At 36.0% G+C, this 22,767-nt stretch overlaps 1 protein-coding gene across 1 annotated transcript; it reads left to right on the plus strand.

The window, feature by feature from the left end:
* Positions 1-649: 649 nt before the first annotated feature.
* abi1b (abl-interactor 1b) lies at positions 650-22,104 on the plus strand. Its single transcript, XM_079612442.1, has 10 exons — positions 650-915; positions 9,254-9,421; positions 12,283-12,459; positions 15,392-15,498; positions 15,655-15,795; positions 17,140-17,237; positions 17,644-17,853; positions 18,195-18,281; positions 20,025-20,210; positions 20,625-22,104. The coding sequence occupies exons 1-10, from the start codon at positions 760-762 to the stop codon at positions 20,798-20,800; spliced, it is 1,506 nt and encodes a 501-aa protein (XP_079468568.1). The 5' UTR covers positions 650-759; the 3' UTR covers positions 20,801-22,104.
* The last annotated feature ends 663 nt before the right edge of the window (positions 22,105-22,767 follow it).

The raw sequence follows: 22,767 nt of genomic DNA on the forward strand, positions 1-22,767 counted from the left end.
GTAATTCATAGAATGTAGAGCGCTTTAGCCTACAATACCCACAATGCCTAGCGAAAGGATATTTAAACGTCTTTTACTCGTGTTAAGATAGGAGCTGCCTCCACTAGATGGATTTAATATAATTTCTGACAATTCAAAATATATAGTAGTGTACAGAAGTGTCTCTATTATAAAACAACATCCTAAAGTTGTCTTTTGTAACAGCAATTGGTTTTGTGATTAGTTTACATTATTTTTAGTGCAGAAGCATTGTTCACATTTTAATATCGCATTATTACTATATTTTATACGATCGTCACTGTTAAATCGTATCACCACGGTATAGCAGTATTGTATTATTTTTATTTTATTAGCCTATCATACCCGTTATACATGCGGTTCACTGAAAAAAACTAACGATGATCTCATTAACATACATTAAAGCTTAAAACACCAACACATAATGTATTATGTGCTTAAATGCTAACTAAAAAGAATGCTTCATTGCAGACTTTTTTTAGTCTTCATTGTAAATCTGCTTCTCGTCAATATCACACACTGGTCAGAAGTTGAACGGTGTTCTATTTCGCATCGCTGAGAAAAATGTACTCTTCTCCCATTGGTCCAGAACCTTTTCTCAGAACCAGGCACCCAATCACAGAACAGTGCGTAAAGCGCTGCGTTGAGAATTGTCACACTTCCGAAATAGAGGAGCCAACGGGAATCCCACAATGCCAGGCGAGGGACCTCCTGTCGGAGAGTGAAGCTCCGCTGGTTTCAATGAAAGAGGGGGAGAAGAGTAATGCAGAGGGATGTAAGATGGCAGAGCTACAAATGTTGTTAGAGGAGGAAATCCCGGCAGGAAAAAGAGCCCTTGTGGAGAGCTACCAAAACCTTTCAAGGGTTGCGGAATATTGCGAGAACAATTATGTGCAGGTATGGATTGGAGAAATTACCTTTGCCTTTCATGTATTGTCTGAATCAGTGGGGATGTGATTGAAATGCGAGCACTGCATTTGTAGCATTACAGAGGATCCCCATCAAACGGTTATAAGGGCGCATTGAGGCATAATACACGCGATCAGATCATTTAATCAGAATGCTATGCGTGTGTATTTGGATGATATTTCCGTTGTTTGACCCTGATAGACACAAAGCACGAATTCACTTTCGGAGGGTGTGTCAGAGACGTGCCGCTTTCTCTACGATGGATGGAGACAGATTTGCTTTAAAAAAAAAAGATATAATAGTTTAATGGTCAAAATATCGCCCAACAGATTGTAACAAACCAATCTAGTGGTATGTTATCTAATAGCTTATTGCTGGGCAAGCGGCGTCAATGTATCGACTGCAAATGTGTTTGAAGCCAAGACGTCATTTTCCGAACTTATACGTCATGCTCTGAACGTTCCAATGTTTAATTTGCTGAATTCTGCTGTTCGGTTTGTTTCGAGGTCCAGACGGGTGTCAAGCCCCATGGGTGACAGTGTGAATGTGATGAAAGCCCAGATATTCGATGTTCATTTCAACCCCTAAACGCTATTGAACTTCATCCACGTTTTGGCAACGCTATAATATATGTCAGTGGAACGTGAAACCACCATGGGTTTGTTAAATACATGCGGCGGCAATATCTTTTAATATGTGTGTGTTGCAAATGTGTATTGGCTGAAGTATAATGGCGAGACGCCTAGACGCGACATGTCGATGATGGTGTGAATAAGTTATTGCTGACACACCTGTGTTAATAATGTTTCTCTCACTGAAACCTTTTCACTCCTACAATAAAGCACAGAGACTGTTGGAAATGTTCAAATGTTGTAGGGTAGCCTTTAAGCATATAGATAAGTAACTTGTTATGATAGATATATTTACTAAAATATGGGAATTATGTGATTGAGGCATGTATGTGTGTGTGATGCATATTGACATTCTGCTATGATAATGAGTGGGATAAGAAGGAAATAATCATTTGCTTGTATAATTTAATCACATTCAACAAAGGGACATTTAGGATGGTGATGTTCAGTGAGAAATTAAACCAATTGATTTACTATTTATTTGTTTTACCTTCATAATGTGTAAGATCATCGCTGCAGTTAATAATATGCTGTGATTTTGTAAAATACAAAACAAGTTCTTGAGACACAACATTATTCTTATTAAACTTGTTCTCTTTGAACTTCATCTGATGATCGGTGGGATGTTCTTGACGCAGATGTACCATTTGATTTCTCTCATGAGCTGTTCTCATCAGGTCTCAAAACTTTGTATAGATTACAATATATATTGAACTTAGGAAAAACAGTTGGTGGAAGAGGGTTATATTTAAAAAAAATGTTTTTTTTTATGAGGTTTCACAGCTATGTACCTACTTTTTTTGTCAAAAATGTTTTGTAAAAATGATAAATGTTACATTGTTTTTAAGAATGTTGGCTCTGATATTTGGATTTATTAGGAACCTTATATAAATATAAGTTGATGATAAAATTAGTTTAATGAAAACAAGTGTGTATTCAGACATAAATCTGACATTGATACATTATTTGCCAATATACCTCAAACCATGCCTTGATACATTTAGGCAGTTTGATTAGATTCAGGGTCCTGCTAATGAGATCTCAACGGCTACATTTTTTTATTAACTCTCAAATACACTATACATCGAAAATATGGCTAACATGAACACTTAATTGAACTCTGAAAATTGAAAATCCAGTATCTCAATTGGGACATCAACAATGAAATATACACTTTAGTTTTGAAATTATATTGAAAAAACAAAATCAAGATCATCAATCGTCTGATGACGGATCATTATTGGATTGTGCAATGAGATGCAATGACAACAGTCAAGAAAGTATTTCTAAAAATAGGATCCCATTAAGACATTTAAGACATACACAACAAAATGAGGTACTCAAGTTGTTAAAAAAAAAAAATTCTGCAGAACAAATGCATGTCATAATCAAAATAAATATATTTAACATGCATTTTTCTTTGTTTTTGTGCAAGAGTAATGTTAAGTGGGAGATTTAGTAGTTTAATGTATAGCTATAAAATAAAATGTATGAGTACAAAATAAAAATCGGACAGTTCTGTGCACTTAAACTTTGAATTTCTAAACTTAAAAAAATGTATGCAACTGATTACCTCATTTATTTAGAATTTTGCCTGAGGGTTTACGGCGTTGCATCAATGCACCATACGATTAGTTATCCATCAATCCATCAATGTATCGTTAAAGCAGTCTCACAGTATGGTTATATGTTGGTACATTCTGACTAAAGACTGTAAAAATACTTTTAGAAAGCTACGAGATTAAGAATTTGGGAATCTATTGATATGTTTTGATATAAGCCATGTCTTTGAATCCTCATGTGAGTTCGTTTAGCAATGACACATTCTCAGATATTCATAGAGGACTCAGAGGACTAAATGACTCAAAAATGTTCCTCTTTTGGTTTTAGTGGGTGAATCGTACTCAAAAAGAGGACCAAAGCAGGAATGGGTGAATCATACTCAAAAGCAGGGATCTGTGACACTAGACAGAAGTTAGTCATGTCTTACAATGACTTGCACCATGCCCTTTAAATCGGTATCAAAACCATTTGTGAATGAAATCCAGAATGCTTCATGAGTGAATCATGGATTAGCAATGTGTTAATTTGGGCGTGACAAAGAATGAGTACGATTCTAAAGTTTGGGTTTAATACTTTAATTCAGCAAGGAAACATTAAAATTATCAAAACTCACAATAAAGCATTTTATTAAATAAACAGTTTTTTAACTTTCCATTCATCAAAAAATAATTTTCTACATTAATAATGCTAAAAAATGTTTCTTGAGGCACATCCGCATATTAAAAAAGATTTCTAAAGGATCGTGTGACACTGAAGACTGGATTAATGACTTGTAATATTACTTTGTACTGTATTTTTAATCAAATAAATGCAGTCTTGGTGAGCTTAAGAAACTTTGTTTAAATACTGTGCATTAAAACTGATTTACTGACCTCAAACTTTTATGTTTGTTGTGTTCATTTAGAAATTATAGTAATCATAGTCTAGACTTGATATGATGTTTTGGACCAAATAAGTGAAAACCAGGCAGTTCCTGATAATATTAAGAAAATATCATTTGTTCTTAATTATTAAAAACGTTATGCTTTAATGTCTTGCACCATCTAAATCAAGATATCACGAGTCATTCATTGTTTTAGAGCTGTTGGCCAACAGTCTAGGAGGACATAGTGGAAAACCACAGGCAGGACATGCATGGGTCATTCATCTGTATCCCCCGTGGCGACAGACACATGGTCTTAGAACAGCTGAGGAGCACTGACGTGTTGGGACAGGTGGTGTTTGAAGCAGACCTGGGGTCAGTGCTGCATGCTATGAAATGGACAATTCTTGTATTTGAATGGAATATTTCAGTATTTATTATCAATTATTTATATTACGGGGCTGTTAAATGCTTGAATCTGATTGGTTGATGAACATTCTAAGGTGCTGCAATTATTTTCAGGGAAACGCACAGCTAAAGTAGTTCCAGGCAGGTCTTGACCACATTACAGTTCAATATCACTTCGCCAAATGATCAAAGGTCCCCATGCAGACTACAACAGAAAAAGAACCAAACCCCACAACAACCACACTAACCAAGCAAATAAATATATTAGGAAACAATAGGATAAAAACGACAAATTATTTAAATGTTTTCTGCCACAAAATTAAAGGGTTAGGAAAATTCTGTCATTGCTTACTCACCCTCATGTCGTTCCAAACCCGTAAGACCTTCGTTCATCTTCGAAACACAAATTAAGATATTCTTTAAGAGATCCGAGAGGTTTCTGAACCAGCCATAGGCAGCAACGTCACTTTCAAGGCCCAGAAAGGTAGTAAAGTCATCGTTAAAATTGTCCATGTGACTACAGTGGTTCAACGGACCTTAATGTTATAACGTGACGAGAATACTTTTTGTGCGCACACTTTATTCAACAATTTCTTCTCTTCTATCACCATCACCGTATAAACGCAGTGCAGCGCTTACGGGTTCTGCGTCAGAACACTGGCTCAGTATTGGCTGGCTCCTGCGTCAGCATCACACGCATGCGTCAAATTGTTGAAAATTCGTTATTTTTGTTTCTTTCGCACGCAAAAAGTATTCTCATTAGGCCCTGCTCATTATTATTCTCATTACAAAAAGTAAGCCTCCGTTACTAGGTCAAAAATGCCGTTTTGGAATTAGCAACGGAGGCTTGGGATTAGATGCGTAAGAAACTAGTCCTACACACAAGGGCGTTTTAAGAACAAAAACCTGAATACTGTCTGGAAATACATAATTCTGAACTATTTTTTGAGGTGTGGTAACCGTAGTATAAGCGGAATAATTGATGCCCGGCCACATTAACACCTTCGGGTAAGCACCGAAAGTTGCGAGACAACTTGTCAATCACATAACATCACAGCAATAGCAAATCGCAACCCTACAAACAATTATGTAATAGTATTCTGACATGACAACTATTAGTTTCCTGAGAGCTAATTCCCTCACATTTTTTGTTTAAGTTCATGGAGTGCGAGGAGTGCATTGCTATTCATAATTGCTAGATTCAAGACCAAGGCGATTTGGTAATTATGCAGCAAAGTGCTGCTTGCTCTTTTTCATATTTGAGGTTAGGGATTTATACAAACCCCCAAATTAATTACATTAAATTAGTGAAGTGAACAATTATCATAGAGGCTAGAAGATGGGCTCTTTGAGCCAAGAAACAACCAGAAACCACTTGTGCATAATCATATGTGCTAACTCAAAATGTTATTTCCATATGTTAATTTGCTTTTAATGGCTTTAAAGGTCCACAAGTGTTTACTGTTCATGTTTGTCATGCTAAGCTATCTAATATGTCATTGATGAAACAGGAAATTGTTTAATATGTGAAATTTTTTGAATTTCAGAATATGTATTATCACATCAAATGCGGTCTCGGTTGCATCAGCCACTTGTCTGAATACAGTTTAAACAAAGTTAATTGTTGCCTTATAGCATTTATAGCATTCTGTGGTCAAGAATTTGTATAATAATGACTGCTAAATTACATATTTGACCACCCATCTCATATATTTTGTATTACACTGCAGACATTTAAGTAGTCCTGGGGGCTGTTCCATAAAAGCCGTTCAGAAAAGCGGGGATTAAAGTCCAAAACGCGACTTGAATAAACCTAACAAATAAGTTGGGGCTAAAGCGGTTTCATAAAAGGTCATTCAAGTTCACGCAATCCCACTAATTTGATCCAGGTTTATCTAGTCTAGATAACTGCGTGTGCACGCGTTTCTTAAGCAGCCCTGGAGGTCAATCATAGATCAAATCGATCCACCATCAACTGCATATTTTGTGCTGTTTTATGCGTTTGAGACATGGTGTTTGCAAAACTTACATTTCACAGGAATATTCTCCATCTGAAAATCGTAGAAAGTCGTGCAAATAGTTCCATTTTGCTGTAAACTTCACATTGAACGAGCGCTGCTGCGCGCATGCGCGCCAAATCGGAGCGCAATAATTCTGACTAATATACATTTTGCTTTGAAAATTAATAGGCTATGCGATATTTTATAACACCAGAAATATCTTCTAATTATAATAATTTATCTTTAGGATGTTGGATCAGTTGCAGTGAACTTATATCTCATTAAACTCATATATTTTATACTTATAATAAAACAATTGAACAGAAGTAGGCCTAATTCAGGGAAGAAATTTTTAAGAAACCAAATATAATAAAGATACAAAATATAGTTTTGAGTTTAGGACCTAAGCCACTTAAAAAAGATGACTTATACTTATTTAATTAGAATGCTGAGAATTACAGCTTTTAAAGCAATCTTTTTTTTTTTGGAGAAAGCAAGAATGTTTGGTTAGATTTAGTTTATACAGTGCATTATGGAGAGGATAACATGAAATTAAGAGCAAAAGTATACATTTTGAAAAGATATGTGCAACTCTAAAATCAAAGAATATTCCCTAAAATAAAGGAATACATATTAGCCTATAACTAAATAACCTTCCCTCCCCTAATTCTAGTTATTTGTTATTTTATTTATTTACTTATTTAATATTTAAATAATATTACTTTAATAACTTATTATGAATTATGTGTCATTATAAGAGTTTGATATAAATATGTGAATGTTTTATTTTTTCCATTTTTTTTTTCATATGTACAAGTGTCTAACTATGTACTTAATGGTTGTTGTTCTAATAGTTTTTATGTGTTGGTGGGTATTATCACAAAAGAAAAAAGTAGAAGGAAAAATAAGATTTATCGGGGGAAAATATTATGTCTTTAAAGGAACTGTCCATTTGTATAATTGTGTTAAATGTATTTGAATTGAAAGACATAATAAAGTACATAAAATATATATATATATATGCTAAAATATTGGTTGTTGGACATTAGATGTGCCTTAGAATTTTAAACCTACAATTTAGTGTATTTTTAGGATAATAACTGTAAAGGGACTATTGTAATGGGGTAAATCAAGTGTAGGTTAATACAATTACTAAGCTCAGATTCATCTTACCAGTTTAAATGTATACTGTGCTTTTGTAATTATTTCTTTTAAATGTTGTGTTTCATAAATTTTTAAAACTATCTAATTAAATCACAAAACATTCAGCCAGTAAGAAAAGTAAACCTGTAGGATATATATATGTATATATATATGTATATATATATATATGTATAAACCCCGACATATATATGTTTTTAGGTCTATATTGTCTAATTTATCATTGTAGCCTTAAGTTGATTTTCTTTACTGTATATTTATTTTTGGACTTATAGTGGTTAATAAAGTCAAATAATGGTATGAGAGATTGTCAGTAATTGTGTTCCTATTGGTCAGTGTTAGAGGATCTGTGTGGTCAGTGTTAGAGGATCTGTGCAACAACTGAGGCTTAGCCTGACAGTAGCCTGCCCTGGACCAGGCTAGTTTCCCAGCATAAGTTGCCAGGGTAACTGAGTTTGAACTATTTTAAGTTTGCTTTATGAAACAGAATCAACCGACAATAAGTCTGACTAACCAAAATAAGTCTGGCTTATACTCTAATCTTGGTTTATGGAACAGCCCCCAGATCACTTCACACTGGGGTTTCATTGATAATAACTTCTGACTTTACATCATGTTGTTATGCTTTCAGCAGCTGTTATACAGGTTTAGGCTAACTGACTATATTTTGTAATTCGTAGATTTAAAACAAATGCAGCATACACTGCCGTTCAAAAGTTTGGGGGTTTTATGTTTGTTTGTTTTTTAGAATAAAAGTATTTTATGCTCACCAAGGCTTAACTTATTTGAACAAAAATACAGTTAAAGCATAAATGTTGTGAAATAATAATAATATAATTTTTTTCTATTTAAATAAAATTGGTATAGCAATTTTTTGTTTATTTAGTGATGGCAAAGCAGAATTTTGAGAATCTTCAGTGTCACATGAGTCTTCAGAAATCATTCTAATATGACGATTTGTTGCTCAATTTCTTCGTTATTATCAATGCTGAAAACAGTTAAAAAAACAATACTTTTTTTCAAGATTTTTTCATGAATAGAAAGTTCAAAAGAACACCATTCTAAACAATTGAATGTCTCCTTGCTGAATAAAAGTATTAGCCTAATTTCTTTTAGAAAAAAACAAAAACAATGGTGAAGCTCATGGCTGTCTATTGTGAGGATCAACAGAGAGTTTTGTATTGTTTTAGGGTAACTGTAAAGACACAATAGTGATGAAGTGATTTCTGCATCCAGTATGTTACTGACCCATCTCTTTTCTTTGTCGCGCTGTGAATCACAAATGTCTTTTTCCACATGATTTTATCTGGAGTCCATAACGAATTTCAAGATTATCATTCACAACAGCTTTAGTAGTGCGAGATGCTTTGGAAAATCATTGAATGTGTATGATTTGTTTGAAACTATATTTCACAAGCACCTTCTTACAGACCTTTATTTTGTGGAACATAAAATAAAGGTCTGTAAGAAAAAAAAAAGTTTTTTTTTTTTTTTTTTTGGTCCATGCAACGGAAGTCAATGGTGACAAAAACGGTAATTTTTTCTGGAATTCTGGAAAAAGATCTACTTTTTTGTTCTGTAATGAAAAGTAAATAAGGGTTGGACAAACATTAGGTTGAGTAAATGATGAATTGTACTTTTTTGTGTGAACTATCCCTTTAAAACTAGTGGTATCTTTGTTTTGTTTTTACTTTGTATAGGCACAAGACAAGAGGAAAGCCCTGGAGGAGACCAAAGCCTACACCACCCAGTCCCTGGCCAGCGTGGCCTATCAGATCAATGCCTTAGCCAACAATGTGCTGCAGCTGTTGGATATCCAGGCTTCACAGCTGCGCAGGATGGAGTCCTCCATCAACCATATCTCTCAGGTCAGCCATGGGCACTACAACACCAACAAAACACAACCAGGTGTTCCTTACCCAGCATGCTTTGATTCAGTGGTTCTCAACTGGTGGATCGCGAACCCCTCAAAATCATAAACTACAGAGAGTGACAGAAAATACAGTGACAAAATCATGTACATTTTCTTACTGATATACTGGATTGAACAGTAATTCTCTAAGTGCCACAATTTAGACTGTTTATAAAAATGTGCACATGATTAAATTGTCATTTTATTAATTCCTTCAGTTGTGTGGGGGAAAAATACAATAATGGTAAATAATATACAGTATATATATTGATGACTGGCAAATAAAATAAAAGCATTGCGTGTTAATCTTCTAGCAGCTTCCTGTTTACATTATTAGATGTGAAAAACTTTTCCACAAAATTTGTAATTTTCAACCCAAATCATTACCTTGATTCATGTAATTTTCAATAAGCAATGTCATCACATTATATAGTAGTTTTGTAATTAAAATGAACCCTTATGCAGGGTTAAAAACCCTGTAACACCTTTTGTTTCCAGTCAAAAATGGCCGGCCTTTTAATTGGTTAAAGTTAATTGGTTTCAATCTTTCTGTCAATTTGTTTTCTTTCAATTAGGACAGGTTTTATATTTATAATTGAAATGATTGATCATAGGCCTCATTGATCTGAGGATACATTTCATCTCTGTAAAAAAAAAGAAAGCCTGTAATACTCAAAATAGTGTGCGTGCGTGCGTGCGTTTGCGCAAATAACCACGCATGCACAGGTCCGAGGCCTTTATCTTTGCATTTAAAACATGATCGTATGTGTGAACATGAACATGATGAACAACATGCTCCTGAACACTAAATGTTTTTCTTATTTTCGATCTCCCCCATTCGTCTTTAATGGATGGTCATTTTTGACCAATATATGCTCAATCAATGAGGCCTACAATCAGTCAGTTTCTAAAAGAAATACAAAACCTGTCCTAATTGAAAGAAAAAAAGTTGACAAAGAGATTTAATCCAATATTAGTCGATAAAATAGTGTCTAAAATATTTTAAGTATTTAAAACAAACTTGGTTGAACATTAAAGCACACTTGTGAGATACATTTTTTTGAAAATTTTCTACATTTTATTCAATGTTGCCAAAATTACAAAATTAATGTGCATAAGCTCAGATAATCAATCGATATATCAGTTTAAAACGATTACTACTTAAAAGAAAACAAGTTGACAAAAGGAGTGAATCCAATATTTGATGATAATATAGAATAATGATACATTTGTAAGCTATTTTTTGTAGGCTCATAATTTTTGACCGGGAACACAAAAAATCACAAATAATTACAAAAATTCTTGGAGAAAAAATGTTAGTTATACCCTGTGTGAGCAAAGTCAGTACATTTTAGTCCAATGCGAACTATGTTAACTAGCATTTTCGGGGGAAATAAAATCCTTTCTGGGTCAAAAATGACCCATACACAACATGAGGGTTAAAGCCATCCTCTATATTTCTCAACGTTTAAACGACTTCTTGGAAAATGTTTAACTCACATCTCTTTACTAACCAGCTAGTTTTCAGTTATGACAATTATTAATATCTTAATTGTCATTTTATGGCATAAAATTAAAATGATTTGCATTACAATACAACCTTCTGTAAAGCTGTTTTGAAGCAATGTGTATTGTGAAAAGCACTATACAAATTAGACATTACATTTCTCAATTTACCTGCCATTATGTGCGGCAAAAGGTGAATCTTGGACCCTTGCTATCGTGTCCCGTGTGGAGTCATATTTGCGTGCCGACTTCGAGAGAAGCACCAAATCTCAAGTTGACCCCACATGCTCTGCTGTTCCTGAGTGCCATCACTTATGTATTATGCATAAATAATAAGATTTACATGGACTAGACTATGGATTATGCAGATGGTGATTAACTACATTGAATATGTTAGAAATGAAATAATCATAATGCTTGACGTGCCGTAATAACTCGAGCCCGAGCTCAGTCATTTCCAACGCGAGCCTAGTTTTATTGTAAGCCATGATTTGTAAAGAGCATCTAGTTCTCTTTGTAGATATTTGAACACAATGTCAGAGTGAATTTTTTCATTCTAAGTGGGGGATGGGGGTGTATTTATTGAGGGTAATTAGAAATCTCATTCCCCCATCATGCACTAGAGTATATTTTCAGAGCCTTAATGGAAACTAGATCTAATGTTTTGCCTTCTACTGAAGTTAAAAGGCTCCTGCAAACTGGTTTACCACCGCTTTTCTCTAAGATTGGCAGAAATGGCAGGCAAATTCTGCTTGGATCCCATCATAGGTGCAGGTGATTTGACTGACTTATTGTAAAATGTTATTACAATTTTTACCATTACTCTCCAGTCTTTAGTGTCACATGATCCTTCAGAAATCATTCTAATACGTGCTTAAGAAATATTTCTTATCAATGCTGTGCAAATGTGTACATATTACCTGTCGTATGCTCTAAATAAAAGATGTACACATACATTTAAATAGAACCATTTAAAATGTACAATATAATTATTTGGACATGTTTTAAAATATAAATAATTTTACTTATGGACAACTTTAGTGAATCCTCTGTTTTGATTAATAGGTACTACATTTTGGTTAATAGATACTATTGTATTCATAATAAATCGAGATTCATCACAAATGTTTAATAGCATTCAGCCTCAATTTACTTATAGAAATGGCTATGAATATTAATTAGGTCACGTTTCATCGGTATTTAGACACCTTATTTGAAGCTATGTATATTAGCTAGCCTACATGAAGGCTGTGGTTGCTCACATAAATTCTAAAACTTTACCCATTTTCATCCCTCTATTTTTTCTTTTAGACTGTGGACATTCATAAAGAGAAAGTTGCCAGACGAGAGATTGGGATCCTCACCACTAACAAAAACACATCCCGCACCCACAAGATAATCGCCCCGGGCAACATGGAGCGACCCGTGCGCTACATCAGGAAGCCCATAGATTACACCCTGCTGGATGATGTGGGTCACGGCGTTAAAGTAAGTCTTTTTGACGCCAACATTTTTTGATGTTTGCTATAGCAAGCATCGTTATTACTACTATTCATACTTTGGTTTCGAGTTTATGAATAAATTCAAAATCAAGACTTACATCCAGAAGTATTACTTACTTGTTAGCCTACTTGTTTTCATTTAGAGAAGCAAAATATTATTTTTTTTATTTTTTATAAACCAACACAAAAAAAGACCTTAAGAGGACATGATGGTGTTGTTAAATGCTTCTCATTTAAAGAGTTTAAGCACACAGAATAGGCCAGATGTCTTAAGAATACAATGCTTGAATAAAACACTGGTTAGTTTTCCATAAAATAAGAGAACATGTGATTATATCATGTTACTGTTTAATTTCAGATTTAGTGTAGTTTAAATAGTACAGAACAAGGACTGGATCAGTATTTAAATAAGTTTTCGTTGATGAAATGCATACATTTGCAAACAAAAAAAACTCAACTGATTGCTCTAGATATTAGTATTCAAAGTACTGATAAAGAAATGTATTGTGTGTGTGTGTGTAGACCCTCTCTGGTTTCCTTCACTATATGTTATTAAATTATTCATGTCCACCAGTGTCAGCTCTGAGCTGTTATAATGACATCAGTTTGCTCTCTGAACCCTCGTAGCGATGTTATCACATTAGATTGTGGCTATCTGAACTGAGAAGTAATTATGAAAGATGTCTTTGCATTTTTACGTTGACCTTTGTGTTTTTTAATGGCTTTTATGGGATGATGCCATGATTGGTCTGGATGGTGTGTTGTTATGACACAATGTCAACATTATTCACTACTAGTTGTTCAGCCTTTTCATTCCCGATATATATAACTGAGCCAGATCTTGAAGCCATGTGCCAGCAGCTCACCCCAAGACCTGTTTTAAATGCTTCATTAGTTTGGTGCTGATGTGCGCTGGCCTTTTCCCCCCTCGGCTGAGTAAACGCCCCGCAGGCTGCCCTCATACTGGCTCTGTAATTAGGACACTTAACTCTTCAAATGTTGCTCTGTGTGTGTCAGTCACCCCTGACTGACATGCCCAGAGGAGATACTGTGTTCCTCAGCCCTTTCCTTTCCTCAGAACTCTATTGTTGCGATTATCATAATTGGTGGATGTTGAATTGTCACAATGCCAAAATTCCAATACAAGTATACCAGTACATTTTTACAGTTATCAATATCAAGTTCAATAGACAAAGCAGGGTCACAGATGCTGAGGCGCGTAAGAGTCGTCAACGTTGATTTCATAGCTGAAGAGTTTCAAACTTCCACAGCACAAAAACTCTGCGGCGGGAGCTTCATGGAATGGGTTTCCGTGGCCGATCAGTTGAATGCTAGCCTCACATCTCCAAGTACACTGCCAAGCGCTGGATGGACTGGCGTAAAGCACGCCATCACTGGACTCTGTGTGGAGTGACGAATCGCGAAGAACGTTACCTGGCCGACTGCATTGTGCCAACTGTTAAGTTTGGTGGAGGATTGATGGTTGTATGCGCTGTTTTCCAGTGAAGGGAAATCTTAATACTTTCAGCATATCAATACATTTTGGACAATGCTATGCTTCCAACTTTATGGGAATAGTTTGAGGAAGGCCCTTTTCTAGTCCAGCATGACTGTGTTCCAAAGAAAGGTCCATAAAGACATGGTTAGATAAATTTGGTGAAGAAGAACTTGCCTGGCTGGCGCAGAGTCCCGACCTCAACCCCATCGAACACCTTTGGGATGAACTGGAACGGAGATTACGAGCCAGGCCTTCTCATCCAACATCAGTGTCTGACCACACAAATGCTCTACTGGATGAATGGGCAAAAAATCCCACAAAAACACTGGATCTTATGGAAAGCCTTCCCAGAAGAGTGGAAGCAGTTTTTTTAATATTAAAAACGATTATTTAATGCCATGACATAGTAGGCTAACTCATATTAGCCTAGCTAGATGAATGTATAAAATTAAAAAAACTGCAAGCTAACAAGTATTTGAGGCAGTTTGTAGTAAATATGGTTTACATAAACTTGAAAAATGTGAATATTGTGCAAAAGTTCATTTATTTCAGTAATTTAACTTAAAAGGTGAAACTAATATATTATAGACTCATTACATGCAAACTGAGATATTTCAAGCCTTTATTTGTTATAATTTTGATGATTATGGCAGCTTATGAAAACCCCAAATTCAAAAATTAAAATATTGTGGAAAGGTTTTCATAAGCTGTAAGCCATAATCATCAAAATTATGAAAAATGTAATTAACACCTTTTAAGATGAATTAATAAAATAAATGAACCGTTGCACCTGTAGTTGCTGTACAGCTATGATTATGGGTATGAGCTTTTAAAATGTATAATACATAATATATAATTCATATTCAATTAAATCCATGTGAGCTATTTACTGACCAAATGCTTGTAATTGTCACATAGCTAGAAAAGACATTATGCATAATTTTGCTTATTAGCCTGATTAGATGGTAATTATGACTGACATTTATGTGATTATCATTCATTTGTTTTTTGTGAACCGCTTTGTCTCTAGATTCTTATCAGTCAAATTAGATATGTATTTTTTTCTTCTTTATTCAAAGGTCTTTTGTTTTGCTTCTCCTCTCTCCCTTTTTCATTAAGTTTAAGTAATTAAATAACATTAATTATCTTCTCTCTTCCTCAATGCTTTCACTTAGTGGCTTAAAGCAAAGGTAAGCACACAGCCCACAATGCTTTCTGGGTCCCATCATGTTACAACCATCTTTGCCTTGGTTCTTTATAATGTTGTGTAATGCGCATTATAGTTAATTTTTATAATCTGATATGAGAATATACATATTGTAGTTTACATCATGCTGTATGTTTGTCATGCGGAGTAATCGGATATGATCATGACTGTGAAAGTTGTCTTAATGTTGTTTTCCCTGTCAAATGTTTTCAGCAAGGGAATAACCCGCCAGCTCGGGCAGGTGGAGGAACGTTATCCAGGACCAACCCTCCCACACAGAAGCCCCCAAGCCCCCCCATGGCAGGTAGAGGTACGCTGGGGTAAGTCACTATATTTCACTTATGTTTTAAAATGTTGTGCTGTCTCCTGTGAGTTTTGTCAATTATTGCCACAGTTAAGGGTCTGGCACCTAATAACACAATGCTTTTTTCCGCATGTAGTTTGCATCTTTATTAACAAGATTCTTCTTTTCTCAGACGAAACACACCGTATAAGACCCTTGAGCCAGTCAAGCCTCCTGTGGTGCCTAATGACTACATGACTAGTCCAGCGCGCCTGGGAAGCCAGAACAGCCCGGGACGCACAGCCTCACTCAATCAGAGACCCAGAACGCACAGGTACAGCTCACACATGGATACACAAGACAATCCAGGCCTTCTAAAGCCCGGGACACACCAAGCCGACGTCAAAGAACCAGCGGCAATGAAAGCCGACTTTGTTGTCGCCTCTCGTCGGCTGCGTCTCGACCAGAAAGCTGCGCTTGAACACACCAAAATGACAAGCATGTGCGTTTTGCGCCTGCGTGTATGTTAATATTTGTCTATATCAGCAGGTATCAATAGTCTATTTTCGTCATTCAAAAAGGGAAACCGAATCTAGGACTGCAGATATACACACCGTAAACAAAGCAGCGCTTTGAATATGAATCACGCTGATCACTTTCTTCATTCCAGTCGGCTCATGTTGTTATGAAAATATTCGTGCATTCGAATGCTCAGGTAAGATGATGTAAAATTATAGCAGCCTTCAATCGCCAACTGACCTTCGTCTTAGTGTGTCCCGGCCTTCATGGTAAGAGACACTGTGCTGGAAGAAAAAATGCTTTTATTCCACAAGGATGCATTAAATTGGTCAAAAGTGACAGTAAAGACATTTATAATGTTCCAAAAGATTTCTATTTCAAATAAATGCTGTTCTTTTGAACTTTCTATTCATCAAAGAGTCCTGAAAGTATCACGGTTTCCACCAAAATATTAAGCAGCACAACTGTTTTCAACTTTGATAATAATAAGAAATGTTTCTTGAGCAGAAAATCAGCATATTAGTCTTATCTTACTGACCCCAAACTGAACAATGAATGCTGGGTTTCATGGTGATATGTTAAAGTTGTAAGATAAAAGTTGCTATTACAAGAAATAAAGTCTCAGTTGTGAGATAAAGTAACATTGTGAGATATAAAATGACAATTATGAGAATATATATGTTTCTAACCTTTAAAAATGACTTTTGTTAGTGTAACATTTCTAAGCTCTCTCATGATGTCTATCTTTATTTCCTTTCCTCTTGCAAAAAAACTGATGCGTCAGTGAATTTATGGCATTCATTTATACAGATTCATTAGACTTTTTGTTTATTCTATGGCACTTTAAATATACAAGTCTAAAGAATCTGGAAGTCGTCTTCTCTTTTCTCATGAACTTGATTCTCCACTGTCATTGCTTTCCCAGTGGGCTTGTTACTGATGAAAGCTGAAGGTGAATAAGGTTAGAAATAACAGTAAACTGTTTCTTAACCTTTGGTTTATCACATTTATTCTCCAAATTCAAGTTACAAAAGCTCTTGATGGTGTCATAAATGACTTGTTTGATAGGCTCAATAAAGGATGCCACTTTGGGAATTTATGACGACGCGTGCTTGTTGCTTTAATAGCTCTCTGTAACCCTATTGTCTGTGTGTCTCAGTGGCAGTAGTGGGGGCAGCGGCGGTCGGGAAAACAGCAGTAATAGTATGGGAATCCCTCTGGCTGTGCCAACACCCTCCCCTCCCAGTATGGCACCAGGTGACAGTTCACATTTTTCACATATTATATTATTTTATAGGGCTGGGTTGATAAAATTGATTTCTCAATGTTATTCGATTCTTGAAAACATTATTTGTAGCGTGCCTTCCATAAATCGCAATAAGCTTTGTGAGGGGAAGTTATTTTAACTACAGTATTCCATTAAAAAAAATATGAATTGTCAATTTTGAGTGTGTGGTGTACAGTTTTAGTTGAGGGAGATGTACCGTACCTGATTTATGTACAAATGAATCAATATCAAATTAAATTGAGAGTGGAATTGAACCAAATCACAAGCTGATTAATCAAAATTGAATGAATACCCAGCCCATTCCACCCAGCTCCTAACAGAGTGATCTATTTTGCATTGGATTCATCTTCTGTGACTGTCTTTTCCCCCCTGTAGTTCCTCAAGGTCCAGGTTTGGGCCCAATCCCGATGTCTCAATTCGGAACAATCTCCCGACAGATCTCCAGACACAATTCCTCCACCACTTCTTCCTCCGCCTCTATGGTGTCAGCCACCGGCACCTACCGGCGCGCCCCTGCTAGCTCCTCCCAGTTCTCCGTGCCTCAACCCCACCTGAACGGGGGTCCCACGTACCCCCAGAACACAAGTGAGTTCAGTTCTACTCTAGGGAGTGCTAGTGGCCCCAAAAGTGTTTTGGCTCTGAATTTGCACTTTAAAAAGCCTGTAAAAACAATCACCAAGCTCGAGTGTGTAATTTCTTCACCACTAGCAGCACCAAACACTTTTTGTTAATAAATTTGTTATTAGCAGCCCTAGTAACCAATGCTTTTCTGCTGTTCATCTCTTCATGTAACAATAACTGCGTTTGCCTTCTGTCTGTTTATCTGCCTGTGTGTAACTCTTTGGGCTTGTTTTTGCCTGTCATCCTCTTTCTGTCTGGCTGGATGTGTATGAATGTGTGTGTATCTGCGCTCCGTGTGTCTCCAGTGTCTATCGCTCCACCGCCTCCTCCCATGGTGCAGCTGACGCCCCAGATTCCCCTCACTGGCTTTGTGGCCAGAGTTCAGGAGAACAGTGAGTAACGCTCACATTAGCGTAGTGCTTAGACCTTCACATATGGTCTCTGTTCAGCTGCAGCCTGCCGTGTATGAATTATTCTCTGTACCCAAAATGTAATGTTTATTTGTATGTATTAACATATGGGTATATTAATCATTTAAAATGTAATAACATTTTGTGATATAGAGTTTTATTTTGGAAGTTGACTTATTCTATATAACTATTACTGATATGTAGGGCCAATGGCACACTATTAATTTATTCAAAAATACATTTTATACAAACAGTGGCTTTAATACACCTCTTCTGTGATTTAAGCATGTTTTTAATTTCTAAATTAAAATTAACTTTTTTTGGGCGGGCACAAAATAAAAAATAAAAAAATCAGAGTGGTACAACCGTTCTAATTTCTTAATGAAGAATCAATTTGAATTCACTTTAATTTAAAGTTATTAAATATATGACATTTTTAAAGAAGTTCGGGATTATTTGCGACTCATGTTATTATTTCTTAGAAGAAGCAGTAAAGCAATTTTGATTGCATTAATTATTTGTTTAAATGGGCCCTATTATGCTTTTTAACTTTTTTTAGCTTTAGTTAGTGTGTAATATTGCTGTTACACAACGATCTGCAAGGTTACAAAGCTCAAAGTCCACTTCAAAGGGAGATATTTTATTTAACAGAATCAAAACTTTTATTTAACTTTTCAAAAACTACAACAAACGCCTCGTTTGGACTACAACACGATTTTTCCGGGCTTTATGAAGTCCTAATGTCCCATCATAATTTATATAATCCCCGCCCACGGAATACGCAGACAAGTGGATGAGCTGCTGCTATGTCAAAGAGACGCTGTTTATTCCACAACTCATTTGTTTGACCTTCCTTATGCTGATTTATTTTAAATACTTTTCCTGCACATTATAATCCCGATGTTTATCTGTGATCTGCACATTTTACGAAGAACAGCTTCCAGAACCACAATGCAGGCTTGCGTTTTCTACACAGTAATGGTGTAGAACATTGAACATTAATGAACATTACAGTTCTAATTATAAGTTTTATGTTGTTGCTACGTTCGCCTGCTAGCCAACATTAGTAATGATACAGTGTTGTTTACTGTAGCTTTCGTAAGACTGTTTACCGCCCCTTGGGAAAATTAACCATGGTTTTGTGATCGATCACTGTTTGTGAAAACCATAGTTTTCCAACAAATATCATGACTACCACTCTGAAACATCCTGTGAAATCTGTGCTTGCAAAGTCCGTACATGAAATCCAGTCTGGATGCTCCTCTTGTTTGTTAACATTGTCAGGGTTTGAAATCGCCTCCATCATTTATATTTACACTAGAGCAGAACTCGCGGTTATGAAGGGGTGGGACATTTCCCGAACACACGCTAAGCGCTGCCAATCACAACACACTGGTCCAGCTAACCAATCACCGCACATTTCGTATTTTGGAAGTAGGGGCTTCATCGAAACCGGAACTAAACAACGCTTTCGGGACAGACTGGGGAGAGAGGAACTGTAATAATGTAAAAGATGTGGAAAATTTTGAACAATCAAGCACGAAAGCATATTCTAGTACACCCCAAAAACAAAATCAATACTTCGTTAAAGGGCATAATAGGACCCCTTTAAATGCATACTGTGCCATTTTCAATAAAGTATTTCGAAATTAGGTTTCTGTCTTTAAAACTCGATTTGGTCATAGATGATGTCAGTGAGGTTTTCCTTCCTTCTTTGTCCTCCAGTTACAGACAGCCCGTCTCCTCCCCCTCCCCCTCTACCTGAGGACACGCTCATGTTTGAGGAAGCCGCCCCGCCCCCTCCACCTCCACCTGTGGATTATGAAGAAGAAGATGCAGCTCTGGTGCACTACAATGACCCCTATGCTGATGGAGACCCACACTGGGCCCCAAAAACCTATTTAGAAAAGGGTGAGTGAGTGCCCTTTGCCCTCGAGGTTTCATTTTGAGTTTTCACTGTCAAATTTACTTCAAAGGCACAACAATACGACTTATTTTAATTCATTTTTGTTTCTTTTTAATGTAAGAGTTTTGATTTGAGAATGCCTTTTCCAATTGAGACTGTAATCAGGATATGGATGGATGGATGGATGGATGGATGGATGGATGGATGGATGGATGGATGGATGGATGGATGGATGGATGGATGGATGGATGGATGGATGGATGGATGGATGGATGGATGGATGGATGGATGGATGGATGGATGGATGGATGGATGGATGGATGGATGGATGGATGGATGGATGGATGGATGGATGGACGGACGGACGGACAGAGACTTTCTAATCCATGTCATACTAACCCTGTGCTCTCCTCTTTCAGTGGTGGCCATCTATGACTACTCAAAGGACAAAGATGATGAGCTGTCCTTCATGGAGGGCGCCATCATCTACATCATCAAGAAAAACGATGATGGCTGGTTCGAGGGAGTGTGTAATGGTGTGACCGGACTGTTTCCTGGCAACTACGTTGAATCGATCATGCACTACGCTGACTAATGCTAAATCCCAGAGACATCATGCAATGCAGCGAATCAGTTACAGACATTGCAAAGTGCATTAGAATATGACTGAATGTTTGTTTTTGTCCAATCATAAATGCATCAAGGCATCTACAATGCTCACTGTTTGAGGAGACAGGGCTCGTATTGCCTCTACAAAGAATATGAAAAGAAACAAACAAGTCTCACTACTTTCTGGTTAGGTTGCCTCATGCATTTTGTACATATATTAAAGTGAGACGTCGCCTGTAGGCTGTTGCTAGTGTTTGTTTTTGTGCGTGTTTTGTCATTGTACTGAGATTTGTATTTGCCAAGTGTCAGCTAGGGCTAGTTCGTTTTTTTCCCCCAAGACTTGTCTCTCTTTTTTTTTTCTCTCTCTCTAAACTGTCAAGCTCTTCCTTTACAGGAGGAAGAAATTTTGAATGTCATTTCTGGAATATTATTATGCCTGGAAAACAATTAGGCAAAAAAACATAAAAATGACAATTACGTTTTTACCTACATTTCGCCTTCAAGATTTGCTAATATTTTCTATAATTTTACCTCATGACTGTAAGGGAAAACACAGATGCAGTAATGTGTAGAGATTCTTCTGCATATCATACAAAACTTCATATGAACATGTCCACGTTACATATTTCACCCCAAGATAATAAAAAAAAAAAGTATATGTCTCCTATACAATAATGCCTATTTTTAAGATGTTTTTTTTTTATGACAAGTAAGCACATTTCCCCCAAATTATTATTATTACCATAATGCAAAAAAATTGTTCTCATTACTGTAATATATATTATTTAAATCATTTTTATACATTCTGGTAATATTTCTTCTACTGCCAATAATTTATGCTGATTTAAATATAAAATACATTACAATAATGGTAATCACTATTGAGTGTAATGGGAATTATTTGAAAATAAAACTTAAAGTAAACTATCAAATGCAGAAGTCTTATAGGCTTTGTTTCCTTTATGCAATATGTATATATATATATTTCTTTTGTGACCTGGACATGTTTTCATGAGATTCACCCATATACTGTGAGTTTAACCTGTGCCAAGCTGGTCTTTGATAGTGTTTTCTGTTTTAAACTGCTGAAGTATTGTGAACTTGATTATGTTGCACTGACCGGGTGACACTGACTCTCTAGCTGAACGAGTCTCATTGCCCACAGATAAAAATGTGTTACATGAAGTAGCAGAAATCCGTTTCGTCATTGTATATATTATGTAGAGGGACCATGCAAAGCTGAATTTGTGTCTTTCTGTTTAGACCAGTTCAGAAGTTTTGCTGAATTTAGGCGAAAGTCCATAGATTTCATTGAAAAAAAATCAAGTTTAGTGTATAGTACTGACGAATGTGAGCTCATAACTGTTAGCATGGCACACACATCAAGGTGATTCTGGTTTCTGGTTTTTAGAAGCGTCTCAAACTACTGTTGAAGGCGAGCAATGTTTTAATTTATTGAATCCAATGAAATATCTGTGAGAATGTAACTCGCATAGAGCTGTCTGAACAATGACCACTTAATGTTAAGCATTGCAAGGCCTTGTCATAAGATGTGCAAGTGATCTGTAATTTAAATGTTCCTTTGCGGAATATCTGCAAACAATATAATCTCTATTATCGTTTTGTATATAATCTGTTTTTCTTTTTATGTACAATCTCTTTTTTATAATAAAGCACCCTCCTGTGCAAAACATTGTGTTAGATGTGTTCAGGTGCAGGATGACAAAAGTATTGATTTGATGATTTTTTATTTTTAACATAAAGACAAAACACATTTTAATAACACATTTTAAGCTCCAGTCCATGACAGAACTCAGTCAGTGGTCAGGAAGAGAATATATTCATCTTAGTGGACAGCAGAGGGTGATGTAGGTCTGAAAAAAAAAAAATAGACGCCCGTGACGTTTCTATCACGTCACGGGCTGCATTCGAAATCGCATATTTCTATACAGT

The sequence above is a fragment of the Phoxinus phoxinus genome (genome assembly GCF_949152265.1).
Source record: "Phoxinus phoxinus genome assembly, chromosome: 5".
Taxonomy (NCBI): Eukaryota; Metazoa; Chordata; class Actinopteri; order Cypriniformes; family Leuciscidae; genus Phoxinus; species Phoxinus phoxinus.

Excerpts from the sequence above, each read along its gene's own strand:
- abi1b (XM_079612442.1), top strand. The coding sequence starts at position 760 with ATGAAAGAGGGGGAGAAGAGTAATGCAGAGGGATGTAAGATGGCAGAG. Across the intron at positions 9,422-12,282 it reads CCATCAACCATATCTCTCAG|ACTGTGGACATTCATAAAGA; the intron begins GTCAGCCATGGG and ends TTTTTCTTTTAG. Across the intron at positions 12,460-15,391 it reads ATGTGGGTCACGGCGTTAAA|CAAGGGAATAACCCGCCAGC; the intron begins GTAAGTCTTTTT and ends AAATGTTTTCAG.